The sequence below is a fragment of the Heteronotia binoei genome, chromosome 18, assembly GCF_032191835.1.
Source record: "Heteronotia binoei isolate CCM8104 ecotype False Entrance Well chromosome 18, APGP_CSIRO_Hbin_v1, whole genome shotgun sequence".
In the NCBI taxonomy this organism is placed as follows: Eukaryota; Metazoa; Chordata; class Lepidosauria; order Squamata; family Gekkonidae; genus Heteronotia; species Heteronotia binoei.
In genome coordinates, this window is record NC_083240.1 from 13,833,207 (window position 1) to 13,855,874 (window position 22,668).

Here is a 22,668-nt window from a genome sequence, read left to right on the forward strand (position 1 = left end):
AATACCAAAAAATGCCCAAAAGAAAATATATTATTCAGTGTAATGCCATGATTCTACTTCACACTGGCATTTTCAACTGGATTTGGCTTCAAACTGAGTGGAGAACTGGCTGGAGAACAGGAAGAATTCAGTGTCGACCCATCCTTAGTAGCTGTTCTACCTTGGAAATGCAGGAGAGGCCATTGCAGTGACCATCTGCCAGGCATAGCCAGACAGTGACCACGTGGCGTTCATCTGAAAAAAAGGCACAAAGATCAATGGTTACAAAGCGGTTGTGATGACAACCCTCATCTACGGCTCCGAATCATGGGTTTTATACCGTCATCACCTGCGACTCCTTGAGTGCTTTCATCAGCGCTGCCTTCGCACCATCCTCAACATCCACTGGAGTGACTTTGTGACCAACACTGAAGTCCTCATGCAGGTGGAGGTTACAAGCATCGAGGCACTGCTGTTGAAGATGCAGCTGCGCTGGGCAGGGCATATTTCTAGGATGGAAAACCACTGCCTTCCCAAGATTGCCCTGTATGGTGAACTCTCCACCGGCCATCGAAATAGAGGGGCACCAAAGAAGAGGTACAAGGACTCCCTGAAGAAATCCCTTGGCACCTGTCGCATCAACCATCACCAGTGGTCTGACCTAGCCTCAGATCGCAAAGCATGGAGGCACACCATCCACCAGGCTGTCTCTTCCTTTGAGAACGCACGCATAGCTGGTCTTGAGGACAAAAGGAGATTGAGGAAGAATCGCACTGCTACAGCACCAACCCCAAATCAGACTTTTCCCTGCAGCCACTGTGGCCGGACCTGCCTGTCCCGCATTGGTCTCGTCAGCCACCAGCGAGCCTGCAGCAGACGTGGACTACTGCACCCTTCTTAAATCTTCGTTCGCGAAGCCAAGCCGAGAGAGAGAGAGACCTTGGAAATAAAGAATGCATGGACTGGAAGTTTCTTTCTCTCTGCCCCCCTCCCAATGCTGTTTTCCTGACCCAAAAATGGCCTTGCCGAGGTGGTGTTTGCTCTGCTAGGACAACATAAGATATTTCATATATGGCTAGAGTTGTTTCAGGTTGGGGCAAAGGTGGAGGGGTACAGGATTAAATATTCCCCATCAAACACAAAATCACATGAAACTCCCTTGTACTGAATCAGACCCTCAGTTCATCGACGTCACTGTTATCTACACAGATGGGCAGTGGCTCTTCAGGGTCTCAGTTGGAGGTCTCTCGTATCACCTACTGTGCCTGGTCCTTTAAACTGGAGATGTTGGGGATTGAACCTGAGACATTCTGCATGCCAACAGGGCTGGCCCTGCCACTAGGCAAACGAGGTGATTGCCTAGGGCGCCAGCCTTCTGGGGGTGCTAAATTGGGCTCCCCACGTGACTTGCTGATGTTAACAGTGTGGTGTGTGTGCGTGCCAGAAGTTAGCCTCGCCTAGGATTCATCTTCGGCAAGCACGGCAGCTGGCCCCCTACCTGGAGCGCAACGACTTAGCGACAGTAATCCATGCTACGGTCACCTCGAGAATAGATCACTGTAATGCTCTCTACATGGGGCTACCCTTGACGCTAACCCGGAGACTACAACTAGTGCAGAACGCTGCGGCACGGCTGTTAATGGGGCTGCCGCGACAGGAGCACGTTCAGCCAGTGCTGAGAGAGCTGCACTGGTTGCCTGTTGTATTCCGAGTTTGCTTCAAGGTGTTGGTATTAACCTTTAAAGCCCTCTATGGTCAGGGACCTGCCTATCTACGGGACCGCCTTTCCCCATATGTCCCCAGAGAGCACTGCGATCAGGGACAAAAAATCTGTTGTCTGCCCCTGGCCCAAAAGAAGCCAAGTTATGCATAACGAGATCCAGGGCTTTTTCGGTGGCAGCACCAGAACTTTGGAACACCCTCCCAGAAGCTATAAGGGCCCTGCGGGATTTGTCGGCGTTCCGCAGGGCCTGTAAGACCGAGTTGTTTAAACAGGCTTTTGCGGTATGATTGAGAAAGGGCTGCCACCGGACATCCTACAGAATGCTGGCGATCATAGTCGAGAAGTCAATACCGCCTATACTGGACTGAAATAGCACTATAGAATGGTTTTAAAGTTAATATATGTAAATTATGGTTTTATATGTTTTATTGGATTGATTGTTTTTATAATGTTGTGAGCCGCCCTGAGTCCGCTTGCGGAGAGGGCGGGATATAAATGGGAAGTAATAAATAAATAATAAATAAATAAATAATAGGGTGCCAGCCCTGCATGCCGTTCAGAAGTTCTTCCACTGAACCACACCCCCTTTGCAGTTACCATGGTTCTGCTCTGGATTGGGTCCCAGCATGGAAACTGTTAAGGAAGAAAACAATGTGAATGTCAGTGCCGGAGCTCCCAGCAACATGTGACCCAGCTAGAACAAAAGCAATTGGGGCGGGGGGAGATGAGCAGGCCTTGGATTCAGCAGGAGCTCACAGGAGCACAGCTCCTGAACCTTTCTGAGAGTTCCACCTCCTCCTTCCCACCTTGTCCATTGAATAGTAGGCGCAGCTGCATAACAATCCCTGGATGAGCTCCACCACCTATTTTTCTACAAAACGACCCCTGGAGGTGGGGGAAACTTCCTGACTGTTAGAGCGATTCTTCAGTGGAACAGGCTTCCTCGGGAGGTGGTGGGCTCTCCTTCCTTGGAGGTTTTTAAACAGAGGCTAGGTGGTCATCTGATAGCAATGAGGATCCTGTGAATTTAGGGGGAGGTGTTTGTGAGTTTCCTGCATTGTGCAGGGGGTTGGACTAGATGACCTTAGAGGTCCCTTCCAACTCTATGATTCTATGATTTCAAAGTAGAGTGATTCAGGATTTTATAAAAATATTGGACATTATTAATTGTAGATGGTTTTAGTAGTTTTCCTTTAAAATTTGTGCATGTTTTTCATTGTCTAATACCTTAAGGTTCAAAACACAGTTTGTGTCATTTCAGGGTTTTTTTTTTTTAAGTATAGCTTTCTAAAGAAACCCTGTTGGGGTGAGTGATTCAGTATCCTAAAGGGGAAGGGTAGATCTATGCAAAAATCATCATTCTGCTTGATATCAAAGTGTGCGTTCAAACTCTGGATGTGTTAGTGCTGGGAAACCCCCACTATCAATTCTGTTTTTGTGGGGGACTTTTTGTAGCACAAGATACATTGGAATTTGGGGTAGAGCCAGACCTCATATGCAGTATGCATAAGATTTTTTACAGGGCCAGACTCAGGGAGCAGCATTGGGGGCATTTGCTGGGAGAGACCCACATATCAGCAGGGACCCTACAGCCATCCCGTCAGCTCCTCCAGCCCTCCTTTGCCCCCTCTTCTGTCTCCTACTGCTTGCTTTCTTTTCCTCTTTCAGCAAGTTAGCTTCTCCCCTCCCCATCTACCTGATGCCATAGAACAGGCAAAAGCAGGACTTTTTTTGTAGCAGGAACTGCTTTGCATATTAGGTCACACACCCCTGATGTAGCCAATCCTCCAGGAGCTTACAGGTCCCCTCCCCATCTATCTGATGCCATAGAACAGACAAAAGCAGGATTTTTTTTTGTAGCAGGAACTGCTTTGCATATTAGGTCACACACCCCTGATGTAGCCAATCCTCCAGGAGCTTACAGGTCTCTTCGTACAGGGCCTACCGTGAGCTCCAGGAGGATTGGCTACATCGTGTGTGTGTGTGTGTGTGTGTGCCTAATATGCAAAGGAGTTCCTGCTACAAAAAAAGCCCTGTAGAATTGGCAGTGGAAAAGTGATGGACCCATACCATTCAAGGAGAGCTTGGTGGGGCCCATTTTGTCCAAGCTTCCCTCCTCAAATTTGCAAGCCTGGGAGGAAGACATTAAACTTGTGAGGAGGTGGTCTTCAGTGGATTGCTTCCTATTGCTCTCTTAAACAGCCCCCATTGTCCTTGAAGATGCCTTGGTGAACATGCCCTTAGATATACCCGAAACTTCGTGGTGAACATGTTTGGCAGGGGGACATATATTCCACAGGGATGCACTCTGTGCTGAGCCTTGGATCTCCTAACCAGGGGTCATTTCATAGAAAAAGAGGTGCCAGAGCTCATAAGCACAACTTATTTGCATAACTCACTTGCATATACCGCACACCTCTGACATCATTGGAAAGTGTATTAAATTGTATCAGCTCAGCATCTACCTTAAAATGCTTGTTGAATTATAATTGCCATAATAAAACCTTAATCCCATCATACTTTTTAAATGACTTTCTCTTCTGTGGCCACAGTGGCATGAGGAAGATTTCCATCTGTCTGCTTTATATGTTTTGGTTCTTTCCCCATCTTTTGTGGGGGGAGATATTAGAAAGTTTGTCAAGAGTTCAGCAAAATTCTCACAGGGGATTGGAACAATGGAGCCTGGAAGCAAGTATTGGGGGGGGGGGGGGGGAAGAAAAAGCACAATAAAATTTAGAGGTTTCGGAGCTCCGCTCCTGTGAGCTCCTGCCCAAAATGAGACCTTCTAACCCTGCTGCCATCTGACTCAAAGCAAAACCACTGTGCAAACACAAAAATAATCAACAATAATAAAATAAAGTGTCCAAATAATTTATAAAGATACCCCAAATACACAGGAAGTATATTTCATGAGGGGATGGATTCCATAGTCATTTTCAAGAAGATTCCATGGAGAATGCAAAAGGTCCATTCAAAAGGCTTCCCCTGGAAATGCAATCACAGTCAATTTCACAAGATGTGAAAGTCTCCCAAAATAAAGGCTCCAAAGGAGGTACAAAGTTCCTTCCTTACATGTTTGTCGACTTGATATACCACGTTTCGCAAACAAGAGCCATCCTGTAAACTCACAACAGTGACGTCAAACGAAGACATATTCAGTTTCCAAAAGGCCACAAGCTCCTGTGTATTTGGGGTATCCTTATAAATTATTTGGATGCTTTATTATTGTTGATTCATTTTGTGTTTGCACAGTGGTTTTGCTTTGATCTGTTTACTGTGTAGCCACTTTGTTTCCTGGCCATCTGACTCAAGCAGCTGCCAAACCGCTCTGCAGCTGCGCAGTAACTGCAGTTGTGAAGTGTTGTGTATGTGGACTGATGATGCTTTACCTGTGTTGCTGCCTGGCTCATTGGAGCCTTTAGGTCTGAGCTTGGGGACTCAGGAACAATGGGCAGTGGGATCCAAATCCCCGCTGCCCTGCTCCAATCACAGGCCCCCTGCTGGTTTGAATGATCCAATGGCGTCCTAGCGCAGGAACCTTGAAGTATATATAGTTGGCCCCATTGGCCCCAGTAAGCCAGTCTTAGAGTTCTGCTGTTACTATGCTGTACTGAATAAAGAGAGCTACGATCACTACAAACGCGTCTCCTCCTTGCATTGAACCCACTATATTATATGACGTTTGAGGTCTTCTTTCTTACAGAGGTTTTGTATCTGTTCAGGAGGTGACATGACTCTTCCCTAGGGCCACAGATGTTCAAGCCTCTGTAAAAAAGTTGGCTCTCTGTTCGCAATTGGTGAGCAGCACAAGCTCACCCGTTTGCAAATCATCCTTTTTAAGATATGCCATCATGTATCAACAGTGTATGATGTCATGATGCAACATCACCCCAGAGTCGGAAACGACTGGTGCTTGCACAGGGGACTACCGTTACCTTTTTAATCAACAGTGCCCTTCTACTATCCAGATTGTCAAGTAATGGCAGTCCCTACTGGAGAGAATGAATGAACACAAGTCTTAGCAACATTCAGAAAACTGGGGTGGGGTGGGGACATTTTAATTTTTCTGGACATAACTTTTGCAGAAGATCACTGTTGTACACAAAAACAACAGCAACCAAAAAGTGCTGAATTAGAGCTCATCAAGAAACGAAACAATACCTCTTATCCTGGCTTGAACAGAGAGTTGGGTTTCCTTACTCGCTACAATTTCTAATTGTTCAACAGGACCGACTTGTTAGCATTTTAATTGGCTGTGTAATTGGCTCTTCTTAACAGGTTGTAACACGCTATAACCTTTTACTGATGTCGGTTAATTTTCTTATGTGTCGCGCTGCATCTTCCATGAGTAATTGTTATTCATCCTACTTAATTAGACTTGAATATCTGTACCCCATGGGAAAGAGATTGGGACCTCTGATCTCTCTCATCATCCATTTTGTGTAGCAACCTAATCTGTTGCAGTGCTTTAAATAGAGAATCACACCTGAAAAATTTATGACGGGATTTATACCAAACCTCTCTCTGCCCTCAACTCCTCCCTTTCCCTTTCAGTCATCTAATTTTCTCAATAAAAATATCACAGGATCTGAAGAAGTGAGCTCTGACTCACGAAACATCTTGCTGGAACAAATCATGTTAGTCTTGAAGGTGCCATAATGGGACATATTTGATTTAGCAGAACGCGAACCAGAGGTCTGGGCATCTCCAGTTCTCCTCCAATGTCTATTGAGTTTGCCACTCCTACCTAGGTCATGGTGCCACCCAGAACTTTTTTTGTAGCAGGAACTTCTTTGCATATTAGGCCACACCTCCCTGATGTAGCCAATCCTCCAGGAGCTTACAGGGCTCTTAGTACAGGACCTACTGTAAGCTCCAGGAGGATTGGCTACATCAGGGGGTGTGGCCTAATGTGCAAAGGAGTTCTTGCTACAAAAAAAAAAGCCCTGCTGCCCCCACCTCTTCCCTTTTCTACCAAACCCTAACTCCATATCCGCCTTTCCCAGGAATCCTTTGTCTTTAACAGCTCAGTCTTCACGCCAGCTGAAAGGAAGCATAAGTTCATGCAACCGCATTTGTTCACATTTATTTATGCATTTAAAAGGGTTCTTTTAAAACACCAGTTTTTGATGAAAGGATTTGTAATGTAGTTTTCAAACTGAAAACTGCTGCAATATCAAGAAGGGGCAGACCAACCCGCCAACATGGCATCGTACTTTAAAGGCTGCAGAAGGACCTGAGAGGCTGAAGTTCAAACCCACACTCAGCCATGAAATTTGCTAGATACCCTTGAATCAGTCACTCTTTCATTGCCTAGCCTACCTTGCATGGCGCTTGTGAGGACAAAACGGAGGCAGGGAGAGCCATGCCTGAGAAGAATCACTGGAGAAAAACTATGACTAGTGAGATGCCTGGATATTTATGTCCTGTTCTGGGAGAGCTAATTGAAAAGGGAAGTTCTTTAAATCTCCTTGGTAGAAGGAGGCCAAATAGATTTCCCAGGGGCAGATGCGTCACAGCTCAAAAGACCTGAGATCCTTCGGATGTCTTTTATAGTCTCCTTCCTCTCTCTGGGATAAGATGAGTCCACCAAGAATGAGTGCAGAGAAGTGCTGAGCTGGGTATGGCCCCAACGAAGTCTCTTTCCTCTCTTCTCTTTTGGCAGATTTTTACTAGCATAATCTTTGCAATCCATCTGCTCTGCTCGGAAGCGTGCCTCGATGGGGAGTATGAAATTAACGGAGGGTGTTGTCCTATGTGCGGTCCAGGTACGTCAGCATAGCTGTCCCTCTTTCTCTGGACATTATGCGCTTTTATCCACTTGGTATCGCTTTCCCGGCCCCGACTACAGAATCCTGGGAATTGTAGTTGTTGAAGTGCTGAGGATTCTGTTGGATTCCCTCCTTCCCTTCCCTGGGAAAATGGAATGGCTGTTAGAACAAATTTAAGTCTTCCAAGTGGATATGCTCCAGGTATATCCGTCTTTGTCGTTTACATGGTGCATCCTGTTTGGGATGCACAACGAAATATTTATAATATTTCTTTGCCACCTCTTCAGAGCTCTGCTCAAGGCAGTTCACAATGTTGTGAATTGTTGCTCATTTTTATTAAAGAGGCAATTCCTTGAACACTGATACTAATGCTAAGTTTCCTTTATTTATTTGTTTGTTTGTCTGTAGGGCTTTTTTTTTTTGTCATTGAGGAATCAGGGCAGGGGTGGGAGATAAACATTTAATTCTTCAGGTCTTTTGACTCCTCTAGCTACTGTGTTATTGGGACGTAGCCTGTGCCTTTCACATCTCAGGATGAGGCCTTGGAGACTTGGGAGACAGTGGGAGTTAATCGGCTTGCTCATAGCCTCATCCCTTCCCAAACAATGGGGGGAAATTGCCCCATAGCACTGGAGAACGCAGGATCAAGTCTCCAGGAGTCCCACTGGCTCAGTCTTGGTTTTTGGAAGGTTGTGGGATGAATTCCTGATAGCCTTTTTGTCAGGAATGAACACACAAAATGCTGCTTTGCACTGAATCAGACCCTCGGTTCATCAAAGTCAGTGTTGCCTACTTAGACTGGCGGGAGCTCTCCAGGGTCTCAGGCTGAGGTCTTTCCCATCACCCGCTGCCCGGTCCTTTTAACTGGAGATCTCAGGGACTGAACCTGGGACCCACAAGGTCCGTATTGTCTATTCAGATTGGCAGCAATCCTGATTTCCAGTGGGGGCCTTTTCCCATCACCTACTACTTTACCTTTTAAACTGGATATGCCTGGGATTGAACCTGGGACCTTCTGTGTGCCAAACAGATGCTCTACCCCTGAGCTGTGGCTTCTTCCCTTCCTGAGTGGAGGCAATGGGGGAGGTTTGGAAAGGAAATCATCGGCAAGCCATTTGCTTCCATAGTCTAGTTTTTTGTTCCTTTCCCTTTAGAAATGGTGGTAAGGAGAACTTTTTTTGAACAGGAACGCATAGGAACGCAGTTCCGGCTGGCTTAATGTCAGGGGGTGTGGTCTAATATACAAATCAGTCCCTTCTGGGCTTTCCCCACAGAAAAGTCCTGTGCAAAACAATAGTGAAATCAGTGGGGGTGTGACCTAATATGCAAATGAATTCCTGCTGGGCTTTTTCTACCAAAAAAAACAGCCCTGGTGGTAGGCCATAGTTTTCTGTGTACTTGGGACTCTCCTCCCACCTTGGCAGGCCTTTTTCTTTTTGGTAGAAAAGGCCAAGCAGGAACTCATTTGCATATTAAGCCACACACACCCTATTGTTTCACACAGGACTGCTTTGTAGAAAAAGCCAAGCAGGAATTCATTTGCATCTTAGGCTACACACCCCGATGCCAAACCAGCCAGAACTGCATTCCTGTGCGTTCCTGTTAAAAAAAAAAAAAGCCCTGTTATGTGGAAAAGCCCTTTTCTTCATTGGCAACTTTATCCTCCTGCTTTTAATTAGCACGGGAGCACTAAATTTACTATCGGAGGGGACAACAGAAAAATAAACTGGCCATAGCATTGTGTGGGGATGAGACCTTATTATTGCTCTGCGTGTAATCCATGGATCACGGGCTCCATTCGGAATGGAATTGGTACTCGCTCGGAGAGCTATTCAGAAATATTTCACTTTGGTTGATTTGGAGGTACTGGATGTCCAGGTACTGAGACTCAAAAAATGGATGCGGATTGACTAGGTGCCAGCTGCTCCACTCCCTTTTCTCACCTTTAATCCACAGGACTTTGACCTCACAAGGAAACGAAGTGTGTCCAATTCCACTTTACACGTGAACACATGAAGCTGCATTGTACTGAGCAGACCCTTGGTCTATAATGACCAGCATTGTCCATTCAGAGTGGCAGCGGCTCTCCAGGCTCTCAGGCAGAGGCCTTTCACATCACCAACAACCTCCTTCTTACTGGAGATGCCAGGGATTGAACCTGGGACCTTCTGTGTGCCAAGCAGATGCTCTACTCCTGAGCCACCACTGCCTTGGGTGCTGAAAAGCACCAAACTATATTGTTAAGCACACCTCCACTTCTCCAAGCGGGGGAAGTCTCAGTGGCTAGAGTTTCTTCAAGTTGGTTCCCTTTGGAAAACACTGGAGACTTATGTCATTTGGGGGGCATCGTTTACCAATAAAACCAGTAGACCATTGGTGGAGGTTGATGTTCCCTCTAATTTTTTCCCCTTTACTGAGTGGGGCACTGCACATCCTGAGCAGAATATATTGCTGTAATCTTGAAGTGGGCAATGGGCAGTGCAAGACCCTCTGTGACTCCAGACTGCTGCTGAACAGGGTTCCCTGTATTAATGAGCGACCGCTCGTGCATACAGCTCAGCGGGAACGCTGGTGGAAATACAGAAGATGCCCCAAAAAGAAATCCCCAAGATGCTGCCACCAATTCTGCACAATGGCTGCTTCTCTCTTTACCTCCAGCTTCTATCTAAAATGCAGGTCTGCTTTTTGACCCAGGTAACTCATCCCAGGTTTTCCTCCAGCTAGCGAGGGAAGCTCAGTTTTCCCAACCCTGATTGGCTCTTGGCCCAAACCATTTCTAAACCATTTCAAGGCCCCTCAGAAGAGGCTGCCACAGCCTAGAGACACAGAACCCTGAGCCGGAGTGACTGGAGGTCAAACAGACGGGGTAAAACCCTTTGCACATCCCAAACTCCTTATGGTATACTAAGAGTACCGTCTGAATCTCTTGCAGGATACAGAGTTTCCAAAACTTGCACCTCTTCCACCAGTACAAGCTGCCTCCCGTGTACAGAGGGGACATACATGGACCACCCACACGGCCTGACCACTTGCTTTCCATGTCGAAACTGTGATTCAGGTAATACGATAGAAGGTAAGGGAGGGGGGAGTAGGTGTCTGAAGTTGAAATTTCTGAGTCTTCTGGTGGATAAACATATAAAGATGATAATGCAGGTGACAACGGTTCACCATTTTACTGAAAGGAAAGGCTGTTCCAGTCTTTCAAGCTTAGGGTTAGCAATCAAGGCTCACAATCAAGGCTTATTCTTCACAACCCAGGGTTAGCAATCAAGGCTTCTTCTTCTCCTGAGCTCCAAAAATCTCTTACGATGTAACCTCTACCTGGGATTTCCAAGAAGGCGCACTAGTCACCAGCAGCTCATCTCAAAGATCTGTGACCTCCTGTATGATATTGGCAGACTTTCAGATTTTGTAAAAGCTACCAATATTATGAATTATCCATCCAGGCCGGGATTTAAACTGCATGTTAAACCTAAGAATACCAAAAAGTGTTTTAGACTTGTGCAATCCGGGATCCTGATGTACAGCTTTATTTCCTTATTCTTCTAAAGAGCTCAGGGAGGTATATGTGGCTCCATGTGCCCTTTCCATTTTATCCTCACAACAACTCTGTGAGATAATTTAGACCAGGGGTGGCCAAAGTTGCTTAACATAAGAGCCACATAGAATAAGCATCAGATGTTTGAGAGCCGGGAGGGAGGGAAGGAAATAGATGGGGAGGGTGAAGGTGAAAGAAAGCAAATTTAACTTTAAATGCATTCTCCAAGCTGCTGGCCAATGGGGCAGTGGGGGCTTCAAGAGCCACACAATATGTGTGAACACAGCAATGCTGGCCCAGCTCTTGCACTTACAACCTAGGCAGAAAGGAAGTCACCAATGACCTGAACCTCTCCCTGAGAAACAGAAACTAACCAATCTAGTTGAAAATACAGTGTTTGGAAATACAGTTGTTTTCTAATCTGAGTAGGTTCCTCTGGTTCAACTGCTACTAGCACGTTAACAATGGGATACCAGGACCAATAGTCTGACACAGACAAGTCTGTAGATATCGATGGGCTTCTAATTGTGCCTTCCAGGATCCAACCTGACGATTAAAGAAAAATGTACTTATACCAAGAACTCAGCGTGTTCCTGTGCTTCGGGCTACTACTGCACACATCATACTGGTGAAGACTGTGACTCGTGTCAAAAACACACTGTTGCCCAGCCGGGATATAGGGTGACACAGGCTGGTAAGGCTCACGTAATTATGATCTCCGATTCACAGGACTTTTTCTGCAGTCACATTTTGGTCGCTTGTAAGTTCCTGTCTCTTTTTTCCCTCTTTTCCACGTGTGTTCTGCTGCCTCTAGTGGTTGATTTGATATTGCATTGGCTTGTGTTTGGCAGATCTCCCTGCAGATTTAAATGGCAGATTTTTATGTCAGATGCTTTAATATCAAAACAACCACTAGAGGGGGCAAAACACATGTTAAACAGAAGAAACCCCCTTGTTATGTATTGGGAATTTGCCTTAAGAACTTAAGAGAAGCCATGTTGGATCAGGCCAATGGCCCATTCAGTCCAACACTCTGTATCACACAGTGGCCAAAATACACACACACACACACACACACAGTGGCTAATAGCCACTGATGGACTTCTGCTCCATATTTTTATCCAATCCCCTCTTGAAGCTGGCTATGCTTGTAGCCACCACCACCTCCTGTGGCAGTGAATTCCACATGTTAATCACCCTTTGGGTGAAGAAGAACTTCCTTTTATCTGTTGTAACCTGACTGCTCAGCAATTTCATTGAATGCCCACGAGTTCTTGTATTGTGAGAAAGGGAGAAAAGGACTTCTTTCTCTACTTTCTCCATCGCATGCATAATCTTGTAAACCTCTATCATGTCACCCCGCAGTCGACGTTTCTCCAAGCTAAAGAGCCCCAAGCATTTTAACCTTTCTTCATAGGGAAAGTGTTCCAAACCTTTAATCATTCTAGGTTCCATCAGAGACTCTGCTGAGCTTGAGGCTCCATAACAAGAGCCACCTGGACTCTGGGGGGAGGCCAATCAGGAGTCATTGGGCCAGCCCTTGCACCTATAGTTATGTGTGTTGGGTTTTGGGTGGGGTTTTTTGCAAGCAGGGACGTTGGCCCTGCGAAGCCGTTCAGTTTCTACCTCACAATGCTGTAATCACAAAATAAAGGGCTGAGATCACTCTCTCATGAGCGTCCTCATGCATCGAACCCAGTACTTTTCACCCCTGAAGAAACAGGAACTTAAAAGTAAGGAAAATGAAAATGTGGGAAAGCCCATAATAATGTGGAAGTTTCCTTGGGAAAATGCTCTTTTCTTTGTGGGAGATCCTGAATTTCTCATACTGGATGTTTCAACCAGAAACCCCCCTTTTTGATATCTGTCTGTTTGTATGCATGTCCAGCTATTCCATTTTTATCCTGTCTTTCCTATGAAGGGCTCAGATAGCATGCCTGGGTCCCTCTTCCCTGTTTTATTCTCACACCAATACTGTGAGGTAGGTCAGGGGAGAATGAGAGCAAAGGTGCCGAAGTCACCCCAGAAAATTTTAAAGTCAGAGCGGGGATTAGAATATCAAACTCCCAAATCTTAGTCTGACACTCTAACCCAGGGGTAGCCAAATTGTGGCTTGGGAGCCACATGTGGCTCTTTCACACATATTGTGTGGCTCTTGACGCCCCCTCCACTCCATCAGCCAACATGGGGAAGGCAGCTCTCTCTTTAAATCACTTCTCCAAGCCAAGCCAGCGAGAAGCTTGGAGAATGCATTTAAAGTAAAAGTTACTTTCTTGCCCCAACCCTCCTTCCCCTTTTATTTTCCTTCCTTCCTTCCTTCCTTCCTTCCTTCCTTCCTTCCTTCCTTCCTTCCTTCCTTCCTTCCTTCCTTCCTTCCTTCCTTCCTTCCTTCCTTCCTTCCTTCCTTCCTTCCTTCCTTCCTTCCTTCCTCATGGTTCTCAAACATCTGACGTTCATGTCTTGTGGCTCTCAAACATCTGATGTTTATTCTATGTGGCTCTTACATTAAGCAAGTTTGGCCACCCCTGCTCTGACTGCTGTATCACACTAGTGTAGTGTGCATCTCTTATATGAATCAAACTTGTGATTCTCTGTTTTCATATCATTTTTCCTTCTCATCCATAACAATACATATATGATTTGTAAATTAATAAATCCATATTATGCACAGATGATGGGCCCTGCTGGCAAGCCACTTTGTCACATCCAAATCATGTTAATACAATGTTTATAATTTATTTTGATATCAACCTATTATTTATTATGATTTTCTAGACCAGGGCTCCCTGGCCTTTTTGAGCATGTGGGTACCTTTGGAATTTGAGTACAGTGTGGTGGGCAGAGCCACAAAATGGCTGGTGCAGCCACAAAATTGATGCCACTGTGAAGATCCTTGTGCTGTGGCAGCACTCCTCTCCGGGGCTTTTTTTGGTAGCAGGAACTCCTTTGCATATTAGGCCACACACCCCTGATGTAGCCAATCCTCCTGGAGCTTAGAGGGCTCTTAGTACAGGGCCTACTGTAAGCTCCAGGAGCATTGGCTACATCAGGGAGGTGTGGCCTAATATACAAAGGAGTTCCTGCTACAAAAAAAGCCCTGCAGTGCTCCCAAAGCAACATGTTTTAAAAATCTGCACAGCCAATCAGATCTTCAGTGCCCAATCAGAAGGTTTGCTTGGCAAAAGCCCCACCTGGCTCCGCCCACTTTCTACAAAACACTTGGTAGATGGGCACCAGGAAAGGTGTTGGCTGGCACCATGGTGCCCACAAGCACCTCATTGGGGACCTCCCTGGTTTTAGAGAGAGTTGCATTTCTTGACTTTCTTCTTTTGTTATAGGCACAGAAACCACGGATACCCAGTATGAGCCTTGTCCACATGGCACCTTTTCAACAGAAGCCATGTCCTCCTCTTGCACACCATGGACCAAGTAAGTTACTTTTATTGTGGCTTCCATTAGTGCTGCTTAATGATCACTTCAACTTCTGTATTACTCATTTCACATCCACGTTATTACTGATGAAGAAATGCAGAGAAGTCCCAGAGCTGAGCTCAGCCATGAGGGCCAAATTTCATTTCAATGAGGCCTCCGTGCTGGGAATAAAATGACTAGATGCTAATTGAGAACTTCCAGTAAACTGAATGAGCTGGGATGGATTTAGTCAGGGCTTTTTTGGTAGAAGGAACTGCTTTGCATCTTAGGCCACACACCCCTTATGTAGCCAATCCTCCTGTAGGCCCTGTACGAAGAGCCCTGTAAGCTCTTGGAGGATTGGCTACATCAGGGAGGTGTGGCCTAATATGCAAAGGAGTTCCTGCTACAAAAAAAGCCCTGGATTTAGTATTATCTTCATCACTGCTAGAATGTTTAGAAGGGCCATCATTTGACTGAAACACTTAATCGATGAATCACATGATTAATCATATGAGTATCGATTGATTGGATATATGCATATTTGCATATAAAATGATCTTTCTGATAAAAAAGCATTTTTTGTGTTTAGGCAAGGTATAGACCAGAATATCATCTCAGAAGAGGCATTCCCTCTTGTACAAGAGAGAAGAAAGAATGCCCCTTCTTAGAAGATATCTACCAACTGTGGGTTTTATTTGCATACATTACAGTATAAATAAAACCATCAATCGTTTCAAGTCTTCTGTTGTAGCAGGAACTCCTTTGCATATTAGGCCACACACCCCTGATGTAGCCAGTACTCCAAGAGCTTACAGTAGGCCCTGTAAAGAGCCTTGTAAGCTCTTGAAGGATTGGCATCATCAGGGGTGTGTGGCCTAATATGCAAAGGAGTTCCTGCTACAAAAAAAGCCCTGCATTTCTTTTTTGTGTGGGGGGGTCATTCTCAGTCGATAAATGCATTTGTCACAGCTGGCACTTTATCAAAAGAGGCATTCCTTATTGCATGAGAGCCAGTTTGGTGTAGTGGCTAAGTGTGCGGACTCTTATCTGGGAGAACCGGGTTTGATTCCCCACTCCTGCACTTGGACCTGCTGGAATGGCCTTGGGTTAGCTATAGCTCTGGCAGAGGTTGTCCTTGGAAGGGCAGCTGCTGTGAGAGCTCTCTCAACCCCACCTACCTCACAGAGTGTTTGTTGTGGGGGGAGAAGACATAGGAGATTGTAAGCCGCTCTGAGTCTCTGATTCAAAGAGAAGGGCAGGGTATAAATCTGCAATTCGTCTTCTTCTAGTAAGAGGCATGCTGCTCATTTATTTGTAAGTTTTCATTTTAAAACCTCTGCTGCCCGATTGATTGAGGACACCTTTCTTATCATTCAGCCTAATTTCAGCCAATCTCATGGAGTAATACAGTGTTCAAAGTCCCAGTTGACAGTGTGACTTCCATTTTTTTTTTTTTTGCGTCCAATACCATTTTGGTCAGCCACAGGTGAACCAGGGACTTATTCACTTCTCCGTTTGATAGCTGATACCCTCCGTCAGTGCATGAGGGACTCTGGACACATAGAACAAACACAGTCCTGCTTGTAATTCGTGGTTTCTCCTCACCTTCCTTTCAGCTGCAGCAAATCAGGCGGAACAGAAGAAACGGCTGGAACAGACATTTCTGATGTCGTTTGCAAAAAACCACTTGTAGAGGGCGACAAAGGCAGCAATGGTCATATAATAGCAATTATAATCGCTAGTCTCTTGGCTCTGTCAACTGCTCTCGCAATAGCTCTCTTCTTGTGGAGAAGAAAGAGGACGTGTGAAGGTGAGTGGGTGAACAAGCCCTCTCTTCTCTGCCTTTTGATACGCACTCTGCAGCTTAGGTTTTCCAACGGAGAGGAAAGAAACACCTTATTCCGGTTTCGCCGTCTCTCGGATGTGCGAAGGCTGATGTTTTATTGGATTTTGTCAGCGTTAAGGGAGCTTCATTTCTCAGCACAGAGATCCCAAATTTCAGCCGTGTTTATTAGTTTTTGGAGGGCGGTAGATGCAAAACCATCCTATAGATCTGCTTTCCAAGTATGCCCCCTATCTGCGGATATTTAAATCTGCAGATTGAGTGAGACCACGCTTGCACTAAACAGATTTTTCTGCAAACTTAGATGACCCCCGCGTAAGTATGCAGAAAAATCTGAAATCTACACACAAAAAAACCAAGGTGGGTTAATTCCCCCTCAAAAGTAAAACAGCGTCCTCTATGCACATAAAAATGCTCTTTGCTGCATGTCTTCTACATGGTGAAGCATCTTCAGGGCTGCGACGGGTCCAGCTGAGGCAGAAGCAGCGGGGTTTTTTCTGTAGCAGGAACTTCTTTGCATATTAGGCCACACACCCCTCTAAGCTGTGGAGTCTTATGAGCAAAAATTCTATTTTGTGAGCTACTGGCACGAAAGTTGCGAGCCACTGCATAAATTGGTTCGCTGTGGTGTCATTTTTCCTGAGCTAAGACAAGAAAGTGTGAGCCAAAGTCTAAAAAACTGCGAGCTAGCTCACACTAACTCAGCTTAGAGGGAACACTGCCCTGATGTAGCCAGTCCTCCTGGAGCTTACAGTAGATCCTGTACTAAGAGCCCTGTAAGCTTCAGGAGGATTGGCTGCATCAGGGGTGTGCGGCCTAATATGCAAAGGAGTTCCTGCTACAAAAAAAGCCCTGGACAGCAGTGAAGGCCCGGAGGCAGCTGGAAGAGAGGCCAAGGGCCATGCTGGGACTTGTGTTGGTGGAGAAGCAGCTCGGGGTCTGCACTAGCCCCGGTGTTGGTGGCTGTGCAGCCCAGGAGACACACTGGGTTCTGCATCAGCGGCTGCACAACCAGGGAGCCCTGCTGGACATGGCAGCTGTGGCACAACCCAAGAGTCACACTGAGCTCACCACCAGCAGCAGCACAGCCTCTTGAGTCATGCTGGGCCCAGCAAGAAAGTAGGGAGGAGACCCATACTTGTAAGGGATGAATGTGCATATCTCTGTCTTAAGATTCCCTTTGACTGTCCTCCAATATAGTGCTTCGACACCAAATGCAGATTCAGTAGCACATAAAAGTCAGCAAGGAATTCAGTGGGTTGTTTTTTTCAGAAAGCTCTTTCTTTTTCTGTTTGCAGGTGCTAAGCTGGAGGTAAGTGCTCGCAATTAGCTGTTTTTCTCTTCTCACTTCATCCTCTCTTTCTGCCACCTGTCTATAGTGCAGCTGTATGGCGGAGCTTTGGTAGAATGTGTGGTCAAATGTGAGTTCTGTAACAATGCACCCGTTCTCCTATATGGGATGTGTAGTTCTGTGAGGCGGGCTAGGGATCTCTAACAGAGAATCCACAGCCCTCACCAAACTAAAATCTCTAGAACTCTTTAATGGAAGCCAATATATTTATATTGATAGTGTAAATCAGAGACCTCCAACCTTTTTGAGCCTGGCAGGCACTTTTGGTGCAGTGGTTACGTGTGTGGACTCTTATCTGGGAGAACCAGGTTTGATTCCCCACTCCTCTGCTTGCAGCTGCTGGAATGGCCTTGGGTCAGCCATAGCTCTCGCAGGAATTGTCCTTGAAAGGGCAGCTGCTGTGAGAGCCCTTTCAGCCCCACCTATCTCTCAGGGTGTCTGGTGTGTATGTGTGTGTGGGGGGGAAAGGTAAAGGGGATTGTGACTGCTCTGAGATTCAGAGTATAGGGCAGGGTATTTATTTATTATTTATTTCTCGGATTTGTATCCCGCCCTCCCCGCCAAAGCAGGTTCAGGGCGGCTAACAACAGTCAAGCCCAAACAATAAAACAATAAGCAAACAATTAAAATTAACACTAATCATTACCGGTTAAACAATTTAAAACAAGTTAAAACAATTTAAAATGATCTAAAACAATTTTTGGTGCCAGTGTTGGTACTATTCATCCAATATTTTCTTATCTTCTTATTTTGGAATTATGACACAGGACACAGCCATAAAATGGCTGCTGCAGGAGGCGGAGCCAGCTACAAAATGGTTGCCCCAATTTACTTTCAGTCACACAGTAAAGATCCTTGGGCTGTGTTGACAGCTGCTGCCAAAGCAAGAGTTTTAAAACTCTGCACAGCCAATCAAAAGCCTTCTAGGACAAAATCCACACCTGTCCACACTCACTTTCTAAAAGCACTTGGTGGGCGCCAGAAAAGATGGTGGCAGGCACCATGCCATCCATGGGCCACACATTGGGGACTCCTGCTGTAAACAGACCTATTCAGTAAGGGACTGGCCCTCTATGGGGATGTGTAGTTTAGAATTAGCCGTCCTGAGTCCATCAGGGGAGGGTGAGATATAAATGTAATAAAATAAAAAATAGAATCCATTTTGAGGGAGGTTGTTTTGACAAATCCTCTGGATTCAAAAACAGGAACAAATTCAGATTTCTCTTTCTTGCTCCTTCAATGTCTATTTTCCATGCATGAAACTTTTCTCCTGTTAATGGAGTGCATTGTTCAAGTTTGGATTGATCAAGCCTATACATTATATGCAGTCATGACGGGCATGGTCCATTTAAATTAAAAAAAAGGCATATTAAAAACTGTTCAGTCTGAATGCAAACTGTTAGAAACTGAGAGCAACCCCCCTCACAAAAGTGGACAACCAAAATTATTGGTGGGAAAAATGGATAAATATAAAAAGAAATTAAAGCAAGAACATTTGTTCATCCCTAAGTGAGGGTACCTTCCTAATGCAAAACTCTTATTTCATTATCCAATATAACGTGGGGGGGGGGGGGCTTGTTTTAAAAGGAAGGACCAGAGAAAGATCACCACTGCGTTCCAGTTCCTGAGACCAATATGGTGGAGCCTGTCCAGGAGACAACTCAAAATGGCAGCAAGCCGGCATACAAAGCTGTTTACCAAAAAGTTCCACAGCTTTGAGGGAAAATGGTGGTACTGTTGCCAGGGGGAAGCATGGCCAAGTCACCTGTCTACACTTTTGGAACAACCTTCTAGAAAGATGCTCTCCTTCACGTAATCTTCTAAGCCTAAAGTCATTGTTGAAGAGAGATGTTTTCCTCCAGACTAAAAAGAAGGTGGCAAAATAATGTATAGGAGTGAAGAGAGGAAAGTGGAGTCCAGGTTCAACGTTCCAGGTGTGCTTGTGAAGATGGAGATCCAATTCCACAGAACTAGGGGAATTGTGATTTTTTTTCATACTATGGTTGGGTCGGGTCGGTGCTGTGGGGGGGCGGGGTGTTCAGGTTTGGGTTGTTCTTCATACAGCTGGAAGGAAAGGCAACAAAACGCAGTTTCCGAGCCCCCAGAGGTGCACTACAACAAGGAAAAGGAGGCTGTTTTCTGACTACCTAATATGGCAACTAGTTAGACTGTTTCTGGGTCTGTCATTTCTTTTGAGGGATTCTGAACTTCGAAAAGCAGCCCTACAAGATGACAGAGCAATAAGGCTGATCTCATAGATGTGGAAACTGTCTCAGAGCTCACCCAACGGGCTTCCTTCTAAAAAAAACAAACCCACCCTGTGTGTACTTTGAATGCCTCTGGAGGCCCCCATTCAACAAATACCATACCAGAGCATATGATAACTCATAGAATCAAGGCTTTTTTTTTGGTAGCAGGAACTCCTTTGTATACTAGGTCACACCCCCTGATATAGCCAATACACCAAGAGCTTACAGTAAGTCCTGTAATAAGAGCTCTGTAAGCTCTTGGAGGATTGGCTGCATCAGGAGGGTATGGCCTAATTTGCAAAGCAGTTCCTGCCACAAAAAAAGCCCTGCGTAGAATCATGTGGTTGGAAGTGGCCATACAGGCCAATGCAGGATCAGCCTAGAACATCCCTGAGAAGTATTTGTTCAGCTGCTGCTTAAAGACTGCTGGTGAGAGGGAACTCACCACCTTCCTAGTTAGCTGATTCCACTGTTGAACAACTATAACGGTAAAAAAGTTTCCCCAATATCCAGCCGGTACCTTCCTGTTAGCTGTACCTTGATTAGCACTGAACCAAGAATTAGACCTTGTTAGAATGATACCAGAGGCACTGTGCCAGACCTGTTTCCCGCACAGCTCTCGGGGTCAACCTTAAGCCCCACGAAGGAGGTGCATGACCATGAAGCAGGTGGTTGCCCGGGCAACCAGGAAACAGGAAGGAGCAGGAGCAGGCTGTAAGGCTGGTGGTGTTAGGAGTCTTGGCCCTGTCGCCATGGAGATGGGAATGCCAAGTCTTGGGTGTTTTGGGAAGGGAAGGATCCAGAGACATCCACCTGGCAGCAGGTAAGTTCCACATCCCCTCTTATGGCCTGCTCGTTCACCTCCACTGAGGGAGTGACCAGTAGCAGAGTAAGGAATGATAGCTGGGTTACAGGGCAGGCAATTGGGCTGTCTCCCAGAACATCCAGGTAGCTTCATTCATGCAAACACTGGAATCGGCATCAACTGTCACAGTTCTCTAATGGGGACTGAACTGTCACAGGTGGAAAGGTGTTTGGAACTGTGTGCGTGCTGTGTTTCAACAGTGTCGGTGCCATGAACTGCTTCCTGGGAGTTTCTTTCCTCCCACTAAGGTTATAACCAGGCCTCAGATTCAGCAGGAGCTCACAAGAGCACAGCTCCCTGAACCTTTCTGAGGGTTCCCCCCCTCCTCCCCATCTACCTTGTCCATTGAATAGTGGGCACAGCTGCATAACAACCCCTGGATTAGGAATGCAGCCAGCCAGCCACCAGGAGCTTTGCCACACCCCCAGCAGCCCTCATTAACCCCTGGAGAATCCCACACCACCCTTTCTCCACTTATGTGATTTTGGGTGGCGGGTGGCTTGCTGGCTTTTGAATGGGGGGGCTGGCCTTTTGACTGGGGTGGTGGTGCCCAGGAGAGCCCCAGATGAGCAATGCCTGCTTGGGCTGGCTGGATCTCTAGCCAGCCCAAGCAGGCCTTTCTTGCCCGGGGCTCTCCTTTCTTGCATCGGGTTGCTTTTGGCTGGCATATGCTAATGAGTTATGCTAATGAGCTCCTCCACCTATTTTTCTACAAAACGACCCCTGGTTATAACCCTCAGATCAGAGAGATCTGCTGAAAAGATAAATTCTCAGGCTGTATATGCGGTTGGGGAATTAGGGTTTCAAAGCTCAGTGTAGATTAGCGTTGTCCCTCATTCCATCCCTCTGTTTGCAAAGGAAGACGACGACGTTACGGACAATAAGCACAAAAAGGAAAAGGTAGTCCCCTGGGCAAGCACTGGGTTGAAAAGCCCACATTGGTTTAATGAATCCCAAATACCTAATTTATTTCAGTTAATGCATTTGTTGGATTCTCTCCCTTCCACTTATACCTAGGAAGCGATCACATGAGAGATTTGGCCCGACCTAGCCGTGCCACCACTCTGGATTTAATGTGTGTGATCACACACATCTCCCCCTGAGTCCTGCCCATACCTACCTTGTCTGAGGACGGGCTGGGACTGGATTAAATAGCTACCTCTAAAACATATGTAGGGTATGTTTCCTGGCTGTCTAAATGGCTGGGTATGCGCTGCAACCGCCCTGCACCTGCCCAGCATGCATATGTGCAGCCTGAATGCTCTTGTGTGTATGCAGCCCATGCCTCTCCCGCCAGCAGGGTGGGGACTGTGTGAATGCTGCAACACAGTACAAAGAACTGGCTTTTTCAGAGCCGGGATATTGCCTCGCCAAATCTCTTGTGTGATCTCCACCCCCCAGGCAGTGTTCCCTCTAACCTGACTTAGCGTGAGCTATCCCACAGATGTTTAGCCTCCAGCTTACATATTTTTAATCTTAGCTCAGGAAGGATGATCGCAGAACACACTAATCGATGCAGTAGCTCACAGCTTTAATGCCAGCAGCTCACAAAGTAGAATTTTTGTTCACAAGACTCTGCAGTTTAGAGGCTATAGAATGTACCACCTCGAGGCACATTTCTAGTTTACCAGCTCCTGGCCTAGATAAATGCACCCTCTTGCACCTTTTACCAGTTTTTAAAATTTAAATTCTATTTTGGTGATAACATTCAAACCAATAAAATATAGTACTGGGTTGTACAATTAAATGAAGACATTAGAATTGCCAGACAATAATATAATTCAAATAAAACTTCAAGTTTGCAATTGTAATAAATCTATAGAGTAGGCGTGATTTGGAATTTTGTTCCTAGACATCATATAGTCCAACCAAGGAAACTATTATCGATATGAAATTAGAGGTACAATCTTCATTATCAAAGCGCTGATTATTATA

General features: G+C 45.8%; 1 protein-coding gene across 1 annotated transcript in view; it reads left to right on the plus strand.

The window, feature by feature from the left end:
• Nucleotides 1–22,668, plus strand: part of TNFRSF14 (TNF receptor superfamily member 14) — a 32,356-nt gene that overhangs the window by 5,365 nt on the left and 4,323 nt on the right. The window contains exons 2-7 of the mRNA XM_060259606.1: nt 7,368–7,470; nt 10,406–10,531; nt 11,550–11,705; nt 14,350–14,440; nt 16,042–16,235; nt 17,567–17,580. Of these exons, the coding sequence (XP_060115589.1) occupies nt 7,368–7,470; nt 10,406–10,531; nt 11,550–11,705; nt 14,350–14,440; nt 16,042–16,235; nt 17,567–17,580 (684 nt within the window). The remainder of the gene's footprint in view (nt 1–7,367; nt 7,471–10,405; nt 10,532–11,549; nt 11,706–14,349; nt 14,441–16,041; nt 16,236–17,566; nt 17,581–22,668) is intronic.